The sequence below is a fragment of the Hipposideros armiger genome, unplaced genomic scaffold, assembly GCF_001890085.2.
Source record: "Hipposideros armiger isolate ML-2016 unplaced genomic scaffold, ASM189008v1 scaffold_481, whole genome shotgun sequence".
NCBI lineage: Eukaryota > Metazoa > Chordata > Mammalia > Chiroptera > Hipposideridae > Hipposideros > Hipposideros armiger.
This window is the reverse complement of record NW_017731831.1, coordinates 951,093-970,610: the sequence shown is the minus strand read 5'-3', so window position 1 is coordinate 970,610 and position 19,518 is coordinate 951,093. Positions and strand designations below refer to the sequence as shown.

Sequence of the window (19,518 nt, the reverse complement as noted above, 5' to 3'; positions counted from 1 at the left end):
GAAGCAACGTCCTCCACAACTAGATTGAAGAACAAAACGACAGCAACTTGTCTGTTCCCCTTCCCCCAATTCCCCAGCGCTGTTCCCATCCCAATTCCCCAATAAAAAAATAAAAAAAAGATATTGAGATAATAGGGAAATTTGAATTGTCTGTATAGTAAATGATAGTAATATCCCATTTTTTGATGGGATAATGGTATTGTGGATATTTAAAAAAATTATCTCTTATCCTTTCTTATTTAAAGTATTTACAGATAACATGATAGCAATCCAGCAAGGGTAAGGAGGTTATAGATGAGATATTGGCCACATACTGATAAATGTTCAAGGTGAGTGATAATATATTAAGATTTATTGTACTATTACCTCTACCTTTGTGTGTTTGAAAATTACATAATAAAAAGTTTTTAAAAGTATTAAAAAGTGGAAAAAAGTAAAGGATTTCAAATTTAATTGGCCTGACTCAGCGCAGGAGCTGAAAATCTCAGGAGGTATCTTTAGGAATCATTCCTTCAGAACTACTTGCTAGTTTGTTGTCAGTCAGACTTTGAACTTGTTGCTTTGCCCTTTCACAGTATAAATAAGGGCTCCAGGGCATAGGTTTAGAGGGGTCAGACGACCTTTTCACAGGGGTCGCCTAAGACCATCGGAAAACAAAAAGATAGTTACATTACGATTCATAACAGTAGCAAAATTACAGTTATAGAGTAACAACGAAAATAATTTTATGGTTGGGGGTCACCACAACATAAGGAACTGTATTAAGGGGTTGCGGCATTAGGAAGGTTGAGAACCGCTGGTTTTGAGGCATAAATATTCCCTACCAGGGAGCTCTCAAAGTAACTGATTTAGAAATTAAAGGTAATCCCAGACACGTCTACTAATTTGGGGGTGTCTTTTACTTATCTCTTTTAGGGTTGCTTTAAGGTAGAAAATACACTGAAGAGCAAATAAGATGTAGTTTCTTGCTTTATTCATACGATCAACTTCTTTAATTAACCAATTAACTTCTTTGTTGCAGAGGATTGGATACTTTTAAATATTGCATTTAACAGAGTAAAGGAACCCAATCAGAAAAGGCCCCAAATTTCCAGTTAAGTGATTACTGAGAAGAAAAGGATAAACAACCAATGTCAAAAGTTGAGTTTGTGGAGTATGGTGATTTTTTTTTTTTCCATGTAAGTACTCTCCCCACAATCTGCTTTCACAAGTATGACAGCAATAAGTTTTTTATTAACTTTTACAAATTAATATAGCAATAAATGCACATGTCTGCGTAATTCTCATACACACATATATTACTATATTAGAGTGTTCTTTATAGGTTTAGAATAGACCAACACAAGCTGAAAAATCACTTTTTCGGATTTTTTGCTTCCTTTCAGCCTGTTCAACAGAATTATGAATGGTGAAAAAAAACGCTATAAAAGGTCTCCATTCCCATACTCACCCTTCCTTCCTCTCACCTGGCTGTAGGTTCCTGGAGGTTGTACTCTAGGTATTCTGATTCATTGCCTTTTCTCACTTCTCTTTTCTAACCAAGTGTCTTATCTGCCTGCAGATCACTTCTCAGGCTGAATAAAATCCGTAGGTGCATTCAATGTCTAACCTGAATCAATAAATAACAAGGCATCTTGCATTATTTTGGCCCTTCAATAAAGACTAGCTGATTCAAATCTATGAGTAAACAAAAACAGTACAGTTCAGGTAAAAAGCAATAAAACGCAGTTCTTAACAGCGACTGGTATTTCACAAGACCCGACTGCTTACTCTGAAGGATTTAAAGAATGACAATAAAATCTCTAGACGGTTCTCAGAAATACAATGCACTATACTGCTTGGGTTAATATTCAAGCGGTTAGAGCCTCAGAGTGTCACAGGATAAAATAACACAAGACAATCTCCACGTCCTGTGCAATTTAGTTTTTTGTTAAGACGTCGAATTTCCCGGAGTGCTTTATTTAAGGGCTGAAATTTAAAATTTCCTCTAGATCAAGATCTAGATTTTTTTGCATGTCAATGGTTACTTACTATTAACAGCTGTTTCAAAAATGCTCTAAATAGATCTCCATACAGGTGTACTACCAATGCAAACAAACCAGATATAAGAAAATCCAAATTTATCACCCACTCACGTTTTCCTTTTAACTCAAAGGTACTACTCACAATAGGGTTCGTTTACATAGGCATCCATTAAAACTATCCGTGTATTCGTTCTATTTACATCCGTTTCTTTCAAAAACACGTTATCACATATACTGAGAATCCACCTTTAAATCAAATGTGGCATTTAACACTATACAGAAATTAAACCCTGACAGTCGATCACGTAGTTAAGGCCGTGGGCCTGATTCCGGATCAGTTTTTTTACTTTCGTTTACACACCCCTTCTTCCCTCAGGCCGCTCAGTGTTTTTTAGTGTTAGGGTAAAAATATATGAAAAGGTGGTGGTGTGTCCCTCACGTCGCCAGTAAGCCCTCGCTGACGTTCAATGCTTAAACGTTCTGACTCATGGAAAAAAAAATTTTTAATTTAAAGGTTGTCTGTTCGTTAAACGTTTCCCGGGCAGACGCAGCCTGAACTAAACAGGGGGCTCCTGGAGAGCTGGAGGGTGGACAAAACCTGCAAGGCACTTGGGTGCCGGGAGACATCCCGCGTCTGAGGAAGGGCGGAAGCACGCTTAAGCCAGGAGGGAAATTTAAAAGGCTGGCAGACTAAACGAGAAAGAAACCGCAGGGGTTCGCGGGTGCACCGCCTACCTCCGCGATCAGCCCCCCGGTGCCCCGTGGGCCCGAAGGCCGCGTCTTGAGGGACAAGCCGGAGGGCAGCGTAGAGGTGGCTGCCGAGCGAGCCGCAGCGGCCCGGCGGGAACACGGCCGCCACGCATGCCGGGAGCTGCGCCCGCTGCACACTGGGTCGCGTAGTTCCCGCAGGCCTCACTCCAGGTTGCGGCGAAAAGCGGCCGCCTGCTGGTCCTATCAAGGCTCGCGAGGGGCCGCGCTAGATCCACCGATGAGGAAAAAGTCGGTAACACCGGGCCGAGGGAGCCGGGCCAAGTTTCCCCCTCCCTGTGAGAAGGACGGAAGGAAGGAGTCTGCCACCTTCCCTCTCAAATCCCATTCAGATACTGGGCAGAGGGGAGGGCCTGACAGTGCTACTCCTTTAAGAGGAGGCGGGGCGCAGCCTGCCGTTTGGCCTTCCTCCGCACCCGCCCCTCCGGCCGAGAGTTGACAGACCAATCGCCCGGGTGGCGGAGGGAAGGCGGGAGAATGCGAACCCTTCTGTAGGGCGGTAGGGGCGGGCCCCCGGCCTTATTAGGAGCGAGTCCTGCGCAGGCGCAGACGCGGCCGCAGGAGGAGGGGCGGGGGTAGTCCAGTGAGAGACTCTCCGACAGGCACAGAGGGTGATTGGGAGAAAAGGAGGCAGCGAGCGGCTTGTCATGGGGATCTGAGCTACGACAAGGCATTAGTAGCATCTGGGAACTCCGAGGGGTACAGGACGTGTCAACGTCCGGGACCCCGGCGCTTGCTCCGCTGGGGGGATCCCCGCTGCTCTAGTCCTGGGGAGGGAGGGCAAAAAGGAGGGAGCCCTGATCTCGCCCCGCCCCTGGGCTTGTTACCGCGGGGGCGGGGAGTGAGGGCTTCTTTTGGGGGGAGTGGAGATCGGGGGACTCGGCTGTGCCCTCTTGAGCGGCTGCCGGTGTCCCCGCGGCGCCGGGCTGCGGAGCAGAGGAGCCGCGGCGGCCGTGACTGTTGCATGTGTGGCTGCTGGATGCGGAGGCGGCGGCGGCGGCGGCGGAGAGGAGCAGCAGCGACGGCAGGATGTTAGGACAGCAGCAGCAGCAACTCTACTCGTCGGCCGCGCTCCTGACCGGGGAGCGGAGCCGGCTCCTCACCTGCTATGTGCAGGACTACCTCGAGTGTGTGGAGTCGCTGCCCCACGACATGCAGAGGAACGTGTCTGTGTTGCGAGAGCTGGACAACAAATATCAAGGTAGGGGCCCGCGGGGGCTGCCTGTGCGGGTCCTCCCCTCGCTCGGATCCTCTGGCCTCCCGGCGCCGTCTCTCGGACCCTTCCCGGGGAAGTGACACTTTGCATTTCTACTGTGATTGTCTCCCCGAGTGCACAGAGGGGGTTTGGTGTGTGGGACGGGGGAGAGGGACGGGAGACCGGGTTCGCGGCCCTCCCTGCCCCTGCTGCGGTCGGCGAGGACTTCGGTGGGGTCTCAAGGGTGGGGGTGGGGGCCGCTCGTCAGCCCCCGCTGCAGACCCAGCGGCTGCAGCTGGCGTGAAGAGAAATCAGCCATTTTAAGCAGCAAGCATTTGTTTCGGCACTGGCTTGCCCCGTGCCGCAGACCCGCCTGCCCCGGCGAGGGAGCGTGCCGCCGGGCGGAGGGCCGTAGAGAGTGAGCGGGCGGGCTCCCGCTGGTCTCCCGGGCCTGGCTTCCCTCAGCCCCCTTCGGCCCCCACCCCCTGAGAGCAGATACATTGGAACGTGCGGGGGGAGGGGGCGAGAGAGGGCCGCGAAGGCGGACTTCGGAGAGGTCCCTCCCTCTGCTCGCAGACTCCGGGCTCGGGAATCGGAGAGTCCGTACCCCTCTCCCGCCCCAGGTAAAGTTCCGGGCTGTACCCTTTTCCCAGCTCCTTCAGCCAAATGGTTAAAAGGGGAGGGGGGGTCCCTGCGGGTAAAGGAAGAGGGGTGTGTGTGTGCGTGTGTATGTGTGTGTCGGGGAGGGCACCCCCTGTTCCTGGGGGCGGGGCCCGAAGGCGTGACGTAGAACTTGGGAGGGGCGCGGGCGCTGCTGCCCGCCTCGAAAATGGCTGGTTGCTGGAAGACTTGGGCGGAGCTGTCTGGTTGGGAGGGCGTCCGAGCCGTGCAGGACCTTAGTTCATCCCTAGCAGAGTCAGTATTGGGGTTTGGGACATGTTTGTTGTGATTCTTCGACTCTTTCCAAACCACTCAGTCATGACGAGGACACAGTCAGCTCCTGGGACCACCGCTGACCCTGGCACCGCGTAGTTTCCGGGCTTGCGTTACTTCCGGGACCCAGGAGGAAGTGGGTGGTTGACTGGGCAACCGCCTGGCGTCCCTTTAACCCCTGGGTCCCTCCTTGGCCAAGTTTAAGTGATGAGGCAAAAACCACCCTTTGTGATCAAACTCAAAAAGCTAGGACAGGGAATCAACCCTTCTTACAGAGGATCATTTATCATCCACTTTTTGTGGACCTTTCCCCTGCTAGTAGGAGGGGAAAAGTTTAAATGGAGAGCCGCTGTGCTTTTAATAACTCTGATTCAAGGAACAGACCTTGGACATAATGTGGAAACAGCCGTATGGACTTTAAACAGATGATTTCTTGGACCTGTTCTCTGTTTTTTAGACACGTCATTAATCTTATGATTTAGTTTTTAAGGGACCCACTTCGGGGGTGACATTTCTGGCCCTTAACATGTTAGAGTATTTAATGGTCTCTGTGTTTTAGAATCTGTAATTTATTTCTGCCTTTTGAATCCATGATTGTTAGAACAGATCTCTGTTAGGGGGGAAGAGAATTAATACCGATTATTTATTTTTTGTCAATCGCTGTGCCAGGTTTAGAACATTATCTCATTTAATCCTCACAATAACTATGAAGTTGAAATTTATTTTATGGATAAATTAAAACTTACAAGTTTAAAAGTAACTTGTCCAATTAGGTGGAGAATATTTGACTTCACAGCCTGACTTCTTCAGGTACTCATCCCTGTTTTTAAACTTTTAACTTTTTATTGTTTTAAAATAAAAGCTCACCAAAGGTATTTCCTACAGACTTGGTGCACATATAGTACATGAATTGTAACCCAAAAATGATACATACATGCTTAAGAATTGTATATTGAACATTTTTAGTTTTTCAAATAATAATAGGTCTGAAGTGTGTAAAGATTGCAGGTTATTACATTTCTTTAAAAACACATACCTGTATTTGCCTTCACAAAAGTTAGGCTGTTTCTTTTTATTTGAAATGGGTGTGTGTGTGTGTGGGGGGGTTTGCTGGGGGGACAGATGACAATTTGTTACAAGGAAATCTTCCATTTTGACCATCTAGAATTGTCATAAGTTGTTCTGGTAACATGAGAAACAGCATTAGGTCTTAAAAGAGAGATTGTAAAATTTTCGGCTCCATTAAGATTGTGGTTAGTTTCAAGATTAATATGAAAACAACAATCTAGTTTTCACTCTGTGCACATGCTTACTAAGTTCAGCTTGCATGGTTTTATGTTTTATATATTTGTGTGTTCTTGGTTCAGATTTTATTTTTTTGCTAGTTCTTATTTTTCTGTTTTTGGATCTAACACTGCAGTATTTAGTGATATAAATTATATAGGCAGTCAAAGAAATTTCCTACCTTTCTGAGATGCTTTCAGAAATTACTGAAGAAGCTTAAAAGTAATCTTAACTTAAAATAGAGAAATGAAGAAAATTTTACAATTGAATGAAGTATTATTTATTATAGGATATGGTTATCAGAGGACCTCAATTTTTGTTCCAATATTTTTGCTCATAATTTCTTGGGTAAATAACCTTTGAACTAAAAGGTAATACTTAATTTCAAGTACCTTGCATGCAGCTTAGTAGAAAATGCTTAAATGGCAGTCGGTCAGACATATCTGGCAGAGTTCAAAGTCTGGGCTTACCTCTTGAGCTTCATTTTTTTCATATGTGGAAGTGATGGCTTTCTCTTGGGTTGCTGTGGGGATTAAATAAGAAAATACCTTAATTTGGAAAGATATATACACCCCTATGCTCACTGCAGTGCTATTTATAGTAGCCAAGATATGGGAACAACCAAAATGCCCATCAATAGACGACTGGATAAAGAAAATGTGGTACACATATAATGGAATATTACTCTGCCATAAAAAAGAATGAAATCTTACCATTTGCGACAACATTGATGGACCTAGAGGGTATTTTGTTAAGTGAAATAAGTCAGACTGAGAAAGACAAATACCATATGATTTTACTTAAATGTGAAATCTAAAGAACAAAATAAATGAACAAACAAAACAAAAATAGACTCAGATACAGAGAGCAAACTGATGGTTACTAGATGGGAGGGGGCTTAGGGGGCTGGGTGAGAAAAGTGAAGGAATTAAGAAGTACAAATTGGTAGTTACAAAATAGTCATGGGGATGTAAAGTACAGTATGGGGAATATAGTCAACATTGTAAAAACTGCGTATAGTGTCAGGTGAGTATTAGACTTATTGGGGGGATAACTTCATAAATTATATAAATGTCTAACCAATATGCTATATGCCGGAAACTAATATAAAATAATATTGAATATCAACTATAATTAAAAAAAATAGTCACAGGGATATATAGTCAAGTAGGAAATATAGTCAATAATATTGTAATAATTGTGTATGATGTCAGATGGGTAATAGATTTATTGGGGTCATCACTTTGTGAGATATATAAATGTCTAATTATTATGTTGTTTTGTACACCTGAAACTAACAAAAGAAAATACCACATAGAAGGGGCTCAGTAAGTGTTAGTTTCCTTCCTTCACTTCATAATTAGGGTGTCTTAAAAATGTGATTTTTTTTTTTTTAAGATTTTATTGGGGAATTGGGAAAGGGGAACAGCCAAGTTGTTGTCCTTCAATCTCAGTTGTGGAGGGTGCAGCTAGGTCAGCTCCAAGTCCAGTTGCCATGTGGCCCGCCCATCGGCAACTTAGGGCAGCTCAGCTCAAGGTGCCGTGTTCAATCTTAGTTGCGGGTGGGCATAGCCCACCATCCCATGCAGGAGTTGAACCGGCAATCTGTTAGGAGCACATGCTCTCACCAGCTGAGCCATCCTGCCACCTGTTGGCAGCTCAGCAGCTGCTCAGCTCGGGCGCAGCTCACTGGCCCGTGTGGGAATCGAACCAGAGATCTTGTTGCTCAGGGCTCGTGCTCTTAACTAACTGAGCCACTCGACTGGCTCCCAAAATGTTAATTTTTGTCTTTATGTATAATATCACTGTGCTGATGTGATATAATATAATTCGCTTGAAACTCCTCATTATTAGATACAGAATGTTTGAAATAAGGTTTACCTTTATTTTTTAACTCTCAAATTTTGTATTTAGGGAAAAATATATAATTTTCTTGTTTGGAAGAAAATTAGGTTCTTAAGAAATGTATTTACATACCTAAATGGACAAATGGGCTAGATATGAACTTTGTTTGCAAATACACTGTGTAGGCATGAGTACCCTCAAATGTGTGGTGCCACTTTGTCCTGTATCCCAGGTTAAGCAGTTGTCCATCAAGTATGAGTACCTACAATTTTAAAGAGGAGCTAATTCATAAGAGTTGTGTTGAATACTTGCTTTGTGTTATCTTACTTGTAGACAGCCCCAATGTATATATTTTACTTGTCTAACACTTCTGTTCTTATCATTAGAATAATAATATTGGAAGATAAAACAGTGGTATGCCATGTGGTATGGTAAATTAGAGTTAACTTTTTGTTTCTCCACCTTTAGTAAGACAGAACTTTTTAAAAGTAACATATCTTATAAGGATAAGAAATAGAATGGGTTTGAATAAAAAACTAATCTTAAGTAAACTTTTGGCGACATCTAGGGCTATATTTTCAGATTTTTATATAGTACCTGCTAGTGACTCAGCCATTTTTAGTTGATTTAAATGTGTTCCACATGCTATACAATACCTAACTCAGCAGTTAAAAAGCTTAGAATGAACTGCTGAGTTATCTACAAAAGACTAGTGATCCAATGCTGACTTTATTGTAATTTTGTTAGTTGCTTAGTCAGTTGATGCCAGAACATGAACCTAAACCTACTCTAGAAATAGTTTAGTTTTCAGGATCTCTCATGTGACAAAATAAAAGAGCCATTAAAACTAATATGATGGGAAGCTAAGAGTTACTTGTGTCTGCTTTGCTTAAGAATGTCCAGGGGTATGATATGAAAGTAAAGGTGTAGTGTCTTTTGGAGTCATGTAGCAAGTCATTGATTGAACTGTAAATCCTGTAAACACAGTTGAACAGTAATCTGTAGCCTAGTCCTGGTACTTCTTTAATTTTCACAGCTGGAGTTGGGCTTGTAAATTTTATATACAGGGTTGTTTTGAGGTTCAAATGAAATATAGGCAATACGGCACTAGGTAGACTCTAAAGTGGTATACAGTGAGCCTACCCATGTAAAATACTTTTGATTATTTATTAGCCTCACATCTCTTATCCTCTTTAATATAGAATAATGAGTATTAGAGAATTGTGTCCTTTTTTATTAGTTTATTTCTAAATATACTTTAATATTGGAAAACATATGACCTTTGTATGGGAAATAATGTTTTTTAATGTTACATACTATAGGAGAGTGTGGTTTTATGGTTTGAGATTGTTCTAACTTTACTAATTCTGTGAAACATAACTGACTTGAAAAATACTATATGTGCTTACACACAATACCATTCTGATTTTCATTTTCCTTTTTTAGAAACATTAAAGGAAATTGATGATGTCTATGAAAAATATAAGAAAGAAGATGATTCAAACCAGAAAAAACGCCTACAGCAGCATCTCCAGAGAGCATTAATCAATAGTCAAGAATTGGGAGATGAGAAAATTCAGATTGTCACACAAATGCTCGAATTGGTAGAAAATCGGGCAAGGCAAATGGAGCTACATTCACAGTGTTTTCAAGATCCTACTGAAAGTGAACGAGCCTCAGATAAAGCAAAAATGGATTCCAACCAACCAGAAAGATCTTCAAGAAGACCCCGCAGACAGCGAACCAGTGAAAGCCGTGATTTATGTCATATGACAAATGGGATTGAAGACTGTGATGATCAGCCACCTAAAGAAAAGAAATCCAAGTCAGCCAAGAAAAAGAAACGCTCCAAGGCCAAGCAGGAAAGGGAGGCTTCACCTGTTGAGTTTGCAATAGATCCTAATGAACCTACATACTGTTTATGTAACCAAGTGTCTTATGGGGAGATGATCGGATGTGACAATGAACAGTGTCCAATTGAATGGTTTCACTTTTCATGTGTTTCACTTACCTATAAACCAAAGGGGAAATGGTATTGCCCAAAGTGCAGGGGAGATAATGAGAAAACAATGGACAAAAGTACTGAAAAGACAAAAAAGGATAGAAGATCGAGGTAGTAAAGGCCATCCACATTTTAAAGAGTTATTTGTCTTTTATATAATTCTTTCGGAATTTACTTTCAGAAAATGTTTTAGGGTAAATGCATAAGACTATGCAATAATTTTTAATCATTAGTATTAATGGCATATTAAAAGTTGTTGTACTTTGTCTGTGACCTTAATTTTCTGCACTGAATTACCAAATATTTTATACCAGGTAGTCTTTAGATCACCTGATGAAAGGAGCAGGGAATAGGGAGAGGGTGGTGTGAACATTATAAAAACTTCACAAACCATGCCTATTTCATTTTCACTTAAAATGCAATGCTATTTTTTGGGTAAACACCAAAGATTTGCTAGCATTTTAGTTCTACATGCTTAAGAAATTTAGATGTAGTTGGAGTTCTCTGCAAGCATTCAAATTATCTTGGGTAACTTAAATTACAAACACATACCACTGACAGCTTCTTTCTCCCTGGCCCCCTTTATACATGTACTTGTTCATCTCTAGTCTTCCAAGAATTTAAGTAACTAGAGATAACAATAATTTGGGATTCCATGTGGAATAATGTGCTCTTAATTAGAGTATTTGCTGCTGTCTTTTCCTTAGTAGCATTTTGATACACTGCCAGTAGCCCATTTGTAAATGCCTTGCTGCTGCTTCATAGACACATCCTCATCTAGTGCTTAATAAGGGAGTTGTGTTTTGTTTTGTTTTAATTGGGACAGATAAAGAGTTAGAATACCCAAAATGCTGCCATTGGCTTATATTGGCAAAATTTGAGTTACATAGTATCATGGTTCAAGGTTGAGCAATTAAAAAAAATGCATCTTATTTAATATTTTCTACATTGACCCACTGCTGGGATGCCTAGACACAGTCCAATCAGTGGGAAAAGGGCATATACTTTATGTCAAATGGCAGTTTAAATAATTTTGCTAGTGGCTATCATTAATTTCTAGCCCAATCAGTGATGATTATTATTTTAAGTAACAGTGTATTTACTTTCTTAACTTTCTGGTATTGGTGCTGTTTGATGTCTTCATGTTTAATGAACTAATTTCATTAATAATGCAATTGATAATGTATTTGTAAACTGAATTTTCCAAGATCCTAATATTTTAAGGGTAAGCATCTTGATGGATATATGTCCATATAGTCAGAGAATTTTGGGGTTTTTTTGGGGGTTGGGGGCAGTGGATTGACTAGTCCTTTAAATCTGTGTATAACATACTTTTTGTTCCTTATTTTTTCCCCTAATCTGATGACCTTGATTCTTTTTGATTAACATGTGAAAAGTCCTGTCTGCTTCTTTGGAAAAAGAAATTGTTTTTTTCTCTTCTAGTTCTCCTGTGTGACTTTTAGGCATGTCATTTCACCTCACTGGGTATCAAGTTATGTGTGTGAAATATGAGGTCGGCTTAAATATCTCCAAGGTTCTTTTGAAATCTCTAGTATTTGCACTGTTGTAAGGATTTTAATAATCAAATGACTGGTTTTCTCTTGCATAAATGTTGTCCTTCATTCTGAGGTATGAAGACATTTTAAAGGAGAGCTTAGAGACAGGTAAATGCACAGTATTTGATTAGCTTCTGTCCTAAGGATATTTTGATTGATGACTAGAGTTGATTATATTACTTCTTGAGCAAGAAATATTGGACAGCATGATTAAGAACTTATTTTATTGTAACTTAGTTGAGCGCTAAAGAAATCATTTTCTCCCTTGAGAGGATAGCATTTTGTCTTAGTGGTTACATTCTTGTTACCAGGATAGAGCTATTTGCTTGACACCATTAAAAATATCAGTATGTGCAAAGCCCCCGAAAGCTTTCAGATGTTACTTATATAAAAGTCAACACTTTTTTTATACATAAATTTGCCTCAGCATATCGGGAAAAATAAACTTCCAAATAGACGTGCCCAAATTTGGATAAGGCTCGACAGGAAAACAAATGTGGGAAATCCTGAAAGATGTGCTCTTTTTAAGACCTAGTGTTTGAAACAGTTTTATTTTTATAAATTTCTTTTTGTTTTCTATACCACATAGGAAATAGAAGTCTTATGACTAAGGTTTCTTTTTTCAAGTATTATAGATTTCATATACTATCTTATATGATGCTTACCAACTTATACTATATACCAGTGGTTCCTAAACTTATCTCACATTGGAATTACCTCAGGAGCTTCAAAATATACTGATACTTGTGTCCCATTCCCAGCAATTGTGATCTGATTCATTTAAAATATGGCTTAATAGAATTTTTAAAAGATCCTCAGATAATTCTAATGTACAGAAAAGTCATAGAACCACTGCCATATTTGAAAATTTGAACCTATGGAAAACTCCTGGTGGATTCTCTACATCCCGATTTGTGTGACTCCGAGGCATATATACTCGTAAGTGCTGATACATACGTGAGAGTTTGTTCCCTGCCCCCAACAATTCCACCAGTAACGCTTGAAGACTCAATCCTTGAGTGTGTCTTGTGTGCTAGGCACCATTCTAAGCAATTGTGGCTTAAAAAGAAAAAGTCCCTGCTCTTGGATCATACATTCAAGTCAGATATATATACACATGATATATATATATATATATATATATATATATCATGTCAGGTGACCGTGGAAGTGTTAAAAGGAAAGGAGATAGACAATGAATGGAAAAGGAGCTGAGTCTTTTAGTTACAGTGATTAATAAAGGCCTCTCTAAGGAAGGGCCTTTGAGCTGAAACCAGAAAGAAATTAGGAAGTAAGGCAGGCAGAGATTTAGGGGAGGGAGGAATAGAACAAACTTATCAATTTGACTAGAGCACAGCATTTGACAATGTAGAAAGGGCTAGAAAATGTTGGTACTTGGAAGCCATGGTAGAAAATTTGGGAAGATTACTGGATGCTGTGTCAAAGGGAACCTTAGTGAAAATAGGGAGATTTTGGAGACTCCTTCAGAAGTCTTTGCCCCCAAAATATTGGTGACTTAACTAAGGTGGTAGCAGTGTTAGTGGTAAGTGGTAAGTGGTAGGACTGCCTATGTTTTAAAGGTACAGCCGTTAGGAAGACTTTGGCCCAGGGATTGAAAAGCAAAAAGATGGTAAGGATGACTCTTAGATTTTTGGCTTGAGGGAAAAATCCAGATTTCTATTTTGCACTTAGGTTTGAGATGCCTGGTAGATTGCTAGTGGGATTCAGCATGGAGCTGGGGGGCTGAAGTTGCAGGAAGAGGACAGGAGATAAACATTTCGAGTTAGCCTATGAAAGCAGTTTAAAGTCATGTCGCTGAAATCACTCATGTAAGTAGAGCAGTGCTTCTCAAATTTGAATATGCAGATGAGTCACCTGGTTAGTTTTTGACAGTGCAGATTCTGATTCAGTAGGTCTGGTGTGGGGCCTGAGATGTTAACATTTCTAGTAAGCTCCTCGGTGATGCTGATGCTTCAGGTTCAGGGACCCACGTTTTGAGTAGCAACCATGCAGATGGGAGACAGAGGGTAGGGTCGGGGGGCTTGTGGTATTCCAGCATTCAAAACAGGGAGGAGCCAGAAAAGGAGACTTAGATCTCTTAGGGAGATATACCAGAAAAATGTGGCACACCAGAAACAAAAGGGAAGTTTCAAGAAGAGTGATCTCTGAAGCGCTATTAATAAGATGGGGACTGTGAATTAACCATTAGATTGGGAGTATTGTTAAGTTTAACAGGCAGTAAATTTAGGGGATGAAGGGTTAGTTGGAGTGGATTGGGAGCAAAGGGATTGAAGTAGTAACCAATTCTAGACAACTCCAGTTTTGATGTACAAGGGATGACTGGGATGTAGCTGAGGGATGGATGAGCTAAGGGAGGGTTTTAAGATCATATAGCATGATCGCACGCTGATTGGAATATTACATTAGAAGGGGGCGAATGGATGCTGTAGGGTGGAGTGGATTATAGGAGTGTAATCTGAATAGGCAGGTGAGAGAAAACTAGGACTCATGAGGGGTTAGTCTCCATAGGCACAGGGTCAGTTACAGTTCATGTGTCAAAAGGGAAGGCAGGGTTTTTACTCATTTATTCAAATACTTATTGTGCAGCTCTTGTTTACAAGGCGCTGCATTAGTTAGGTACTGGGGATAAAGCCGTGACTATAACACGACAAAAGTCTATATCCTGATGGTGCTTAGATTCTGGAGTGAATGGGTGTAAATGCAGATAGCTTGCTAAATTTGGAATTGGGAAAATGAGATCATTCTCTTCTAATAGCTTCTACTTTCCCAGTGAAGGGCTAGAAGAGGGAAGGCATGTTGGGAGTCCGTAGGAGTTAGTGAGGTATGTGTGAACTATCGCTTAGGAGAGTGGCAAAGTGAATGGACCAGGAATGCCAGTCAGAACTGTGGGTCTGCTGAAGTCTTTGGTCATAACTTCAAGTGAACTGATAACTCGTTCTGTTGCCTGTAGGCAGGCATGAAAAAAGAGAAAGGTACAAAATCATGTCAAATTTCAAAATCTCTACAGTAAGCCAGAAAATTGCAGCTCCCCTATCCTTTTTCGGTACCCAGTATGTGGCTCCCTCTGAGAGGTCTGTCCTCCTTCCCCCACACTTGAAATGGAGAGAAGACTGACTTCAAGGAGCAGTTGGTGTAAATAAGTTAGTCAGCTTTTTAGCCCTTCCCAAATGATGTCTTTACAGCTCGATGCCATTCAAATCTATTTTAAGTAAAGTATAAGTTGGAATTACCTTTACGATGTTCCTAAGTCCTATATACATCAATTAGAGAAACCAAAGCCCCTTTATCATGTCTCAGTTCAGTGTGAGGGCAGAGCCCTGGACCAGGATTCCAGAGCTGGGGACTTCTTGAGCATCACAGTAGGTCACTTGTCCTTGGCCTGCAGTTGGTTCAGCTGTAAAATGAATAATTAAGATACGGTTATCCTAAAAATGTTATTATTCGTGTCCCTTAATATTTGAGGAAAGAGTTTGCACAAAGTTACTAATTGGGTAGTTTATTAAATAACATCTTTTAATTCATGTATGTGGTAATGACTTGAAAGCAGCGTTTTCTAAACTTCAGACAACGATCTTGATGGATTTTGACATTTTCATATACCATTCTAATTTTATATTTAAAAGTATTATTTACTCAATACTTTTCTTAAAAGTGACTCACATTTTGATGTCAATTTATTTTGAAAAGCGTATCACTTTGGTAAATGGAAAATTAGTATCACTTTCTGTGAATAGATGATTACCTTAAAGTATAATGAACACAAAGCGGTGCTATTAAGTTCCAGCTATGGAGCATTGCATATCAAAACTCAGCCCAAACTCTACCTTCCCTTTATTAAAAGGTATGATTAGTAAATAATATTAGGTAAGGGTGAAAAACATAAACACCAGAACAGAGGCTTTCTGCATGATGTAATGAAAGGATTGAGGAGAATTTTGAGTACTGTCTTACCATCCTACTCTGGGAAACGCTTTAAGCAAAAACAGGTTAACCACTGCAGTTTCTTGACTAGTAATATAAAACAAATATTAACCCTGTCTTAATTAAAAGGGCGTCTATCTAGCTACATGCAGATGGAATGTGCTTCTTAATAAAGGTTTCTGTAAACCCCCTAAGGTATCGACCAGCTTTATCTGTATCAGTATTAGAGTAACTGACATTATTCTGACTCCACAGGAGTCTCTAATCTTACCTGTTTTCTAATCTCAGGATAAAAACTGCAGCTCCTACAATGCTACTCTTTGGGGTTTGAGAGAGAGGCCCTGGGCAGACTTGTCTACAGTGGCTTTGGGCCTAGAATTCTAGCCCTGAGAAAGCCGTTAAAATTTTCCAGATAACTCCCTCAGTTACCCACATGCTAGTGTACTCTTGATTTAACAGTCTCCATTATTTAAAAAAGTTCCAATTTCCTTATGAGTTGGATAGCTCCAACATGTCCATGTCCATGTCATAAACACTGAAGGAATGAGATTTTTGGTAGAGCAGTGTGTTTTGGTATGTTGGATATGCACCTATAAGCACTAAAGTAGTCTTTCCCATTTTTATTGTATTGGATAAAAGTTGTCCTGTCTTCTTAAATATGTCCTCCAATCACTTTCGGCATATGATAGGACATAAACAGAGATCTGAGGTCTTTACCCTTTGACTCGGCACCGAGTTAATATACAGCGGTAGTCTTCAATCTTGCCCCAGTATGGAGGACTATTACCTCTCCACTTGCATCAGACTGGTTTTTCAAATAAATTTGGCTGCTTTTAGTGATTTTCATTTTTCCTTGCTTCTAAAACTGCTTGGTAGCTTGTAGCCCTCTTGTAGTTTACTGTGTGTTGGAAAAGCATTCGGTGAAATTTGTGTCTAGCTTAACAATAAATAGATTCTAAGAGAGGATCTAGTGCTTGAGCTTCATGTATGTTTTGGATTTTTAAATATGTGGGTATTTTCTTCCCTGTTCTTGACTGAGTTCAGATAGCAGTATTTTGCTATATACACTTGTTTTGAGCAGCAAGATCCAATTACTTTGTTTGAACAGAGCTTTTAACTTATTTATATAGTATACTTATCTTAGAAACTTCCCACCTAGAAACAAAGGTGTTAGGTCAACTGGCTAGTTTTCTCTCCAGGGGTTCAGGTTTTAGATTAGTAATATGGGATCATGCCTTTAGTGGGAAGTAATGATTTTGGTACCAAGAGAAGAACTTGCTATTATACTTATACAAGGATATGAAATGATAGCATATAGCAATTCCAAGCCTTTAAGATTGACTTTTATTGTACTTTTGTGCCTTTTTGAGACACGGTTACATCTCCCAAATGTCAGAAATTTTTTTCTATGATCTTTAGAGTACGCTTTGCTTTTTGATTATAAACTTTTATTTCTCATCAATTAAAAAATTTAATTCTCACTGATTGAGAATCATAGACTGTAGAGCAAAATAGTGATTGAAGGGTTATTCAGTTTTGACCACAAAAAGTTTGTTGTAGCTCTGGCTTTGAATATATGGTGCTTGAGTGTTGCATTGGATATTTTCTACATCTGTGTGAGTCTAATGTTACTTTGGGATAATTCTGACTAAGTTTAAGGTGTTATTTAGTGGAACTGGCAATCTAGAACTTTCCTAATTGCACAGTGAAAAAGAAATTTCTCATGGCTAGTTAAGGAAAAAAGAAGGGTCTAAATTTATTTTCTTTCTATTTAAGTCCATCTAACATTACATTAAGTATTAAAATCCATCTTACATTAGTTAGATTTCTCTTTCTAATAGTAGATTAAATGCTGAATTATCTGGAGCTGAGAGATTAAAACCTTTTTTTGATATCACTTTCGTGTCATTTGAAGATCTGAAAACAGACTTTGATCCTTTTAAGCTAACAAGAGTGAGTTTAGGATCTTGGTAAACCACTTTTATAAAGAAGTGTTTTATGTGTGAGAGAGTTTGCAGTGCCTGTTTAAATATTTTAACAAGTGGCTAATCCAGTGAGTTGCAAAATAGTAGCTAAAGATAGATTTCTATACTACTTTACATGCAGGATTAAGGTAGACAATTTGATTTTTTTGTGTGTTGTTTTTTACCAGATACTTGAATCTTTTTTTTTTTTTTTTTACTTTTTGTGCTCCACTGAGGTTCATCCTTCCAAGAGGCAAGGGTGCAAATATTATGCTATGAAAGAGAACATTACTGTACACAATGATTTGTAAATAATCCCCAGGCATAAACTGAGTGTCATTTATTTCCTCAACTTATATTCCGGTTTTAGACCTGCCTCATCATGACCTTTTACATTAATATGACAATTCAAAGATAGTTTAAGTACACTAAAAAAATAATTTGCGAAAGCATACCACATAGAATTAGAAAAGCATTCCTGTGGTAACTAGGCAACATTCTCTGTCTTGGGGTGAGATTATGCTCCCACCCAGTTTCTCAAAGTATTGCATGGATCCTGGAATGCTAACTTGCTCAAGAAAGCTTGGGGTACTTTGCAATTGTATCCTCCCTCTTGGAGAGTTAGAAGGTACATATTAGAGGTTCTGGGAAATCTTGCCACATTTCCCCCAATAATTCCTATTTATATCCTGAGGAAGTAGGGTCCTTTCAAACTTTTTGAAAATATTGTCCTAAATGATAACCATAAAAGGATGGATCATATTTTGGGTAATCATACTGTAGAAGGAGTTACACCCCAGCTCCTCTCTTTTCTGTGTCCCCAGTATTCTTGATACCATTTGTACCATTATTTAAAGGTATCAGGCAGGGATGGGAATTTGTACCTTAACTCTCAACCTGGTGGAGGAAGTGTACATGTTTTAAGCCTTCCTAAATGAATCTGATGCAACAAATAATACTGTTCAAATAAGAATTATCTGTCAAATATAATCGGGTTATGTAGTCTGTTCACTACTTGTTGAGAAGAATTTAACTTGTTCAGTTTCTTGATTAATAGAATTGGCCTAGATTTACTAGGCACACAGGGACTGTAACCTTCATATTCTATCAGAGAAACTCAAGAAGAGACCTCTGTTAATTATCTTGTACCTGTTTCTGGGAAAGCATGGACTACAAAAGGCAAGTAATAATAAGGACCTGAATTCAAGCCATGTTTTATTATTATCATGTTGGTCAAGTAGATGTGATGATTGGCCTCTGGGTAACAATCTTGTGCCCCTAGTGTGCTCTGAAGTTGATTAGCATTTAATGTCATGGTACTCCTTTGGTTCTCGAACCTATAAAAATCAACCATCTTCCTTGGAGATTTTCATTGTTATTTCAAAGTAATATAATTTGTTTCTGTAAAATGCATTTATTGAAAAGGCAGAATTGCTTAATCAATGTCATGGTAAAAAATTTTTATGAAAGGGTAGGGAAGTACCTTCTGCAGATGGAACCAAACCTGAATTGTGTCTGAGTCACGCGGCCTCTAGAGAAAAGGAGTAGCTAATTGCCTAAGAATTTCAGCTTTAGCCAGAGTCACCAACAGAGATCCATTTACCATTTCTAGCACAGTTTGGTATGAGAATAGGAAATCTTGCAGTTTGTTTCACCTTGAAATTAGTTGGGGTCTTCAGGAAGATCAATAACTGTGAAGAATAAGGTAATCAAATTATTCCTGGAACCAGAAAATTATATTAAAGCAGTGTTTGATATGCTGGTGTCCAAATACTGAGAAGTGACAAGTTCCCACCAGTGTTTGGTAAAGCTATTTTATTCTAAAGAGAATAAACTATCAAGTCCAAGTGAAGATGATGGAAAAATTTCCCTTCTCTTCACAGTTATGCTTATTTTACACACACACACAAAGCAAAGTTCTGTCACTATCTTACTGTGACATATTACCTCTAAAACAATGAAAAAGAACCAGCTTTTTACTGCCATTGCTTCATTATAGTGTTCA

General features: G+C 39.9%; 1 protein-coding gene across 1 annotated transcript; it reads left to right on the top strand.

Annotated features, from left to right (window-relative positions):
* The first annotated feature begins 3,354 nt into the window (after positions 1-3,354).
* On the top strand, positions 3,355-10,317 carry ING2 (inhibitor of growth family member 2). The gene is made up of 2 exons (XM_019666971.1): positions 3,355-3,993; positions 9,496-10,317. Exons 1-2 carry the CDS (start codon positions 3,822-3,824, stop codon positions 10,164-10,166), a joined length of 843 nt encoding a protein of 280 aa, XP_019522516.1. The 5' UTR covers positions 3,355-3,821; the 3' UTR covers positions 10,167-10,317.
* The last annotated feature ends 9,201 nt before the right edge of the window (positions 10,318-19,518 follow it).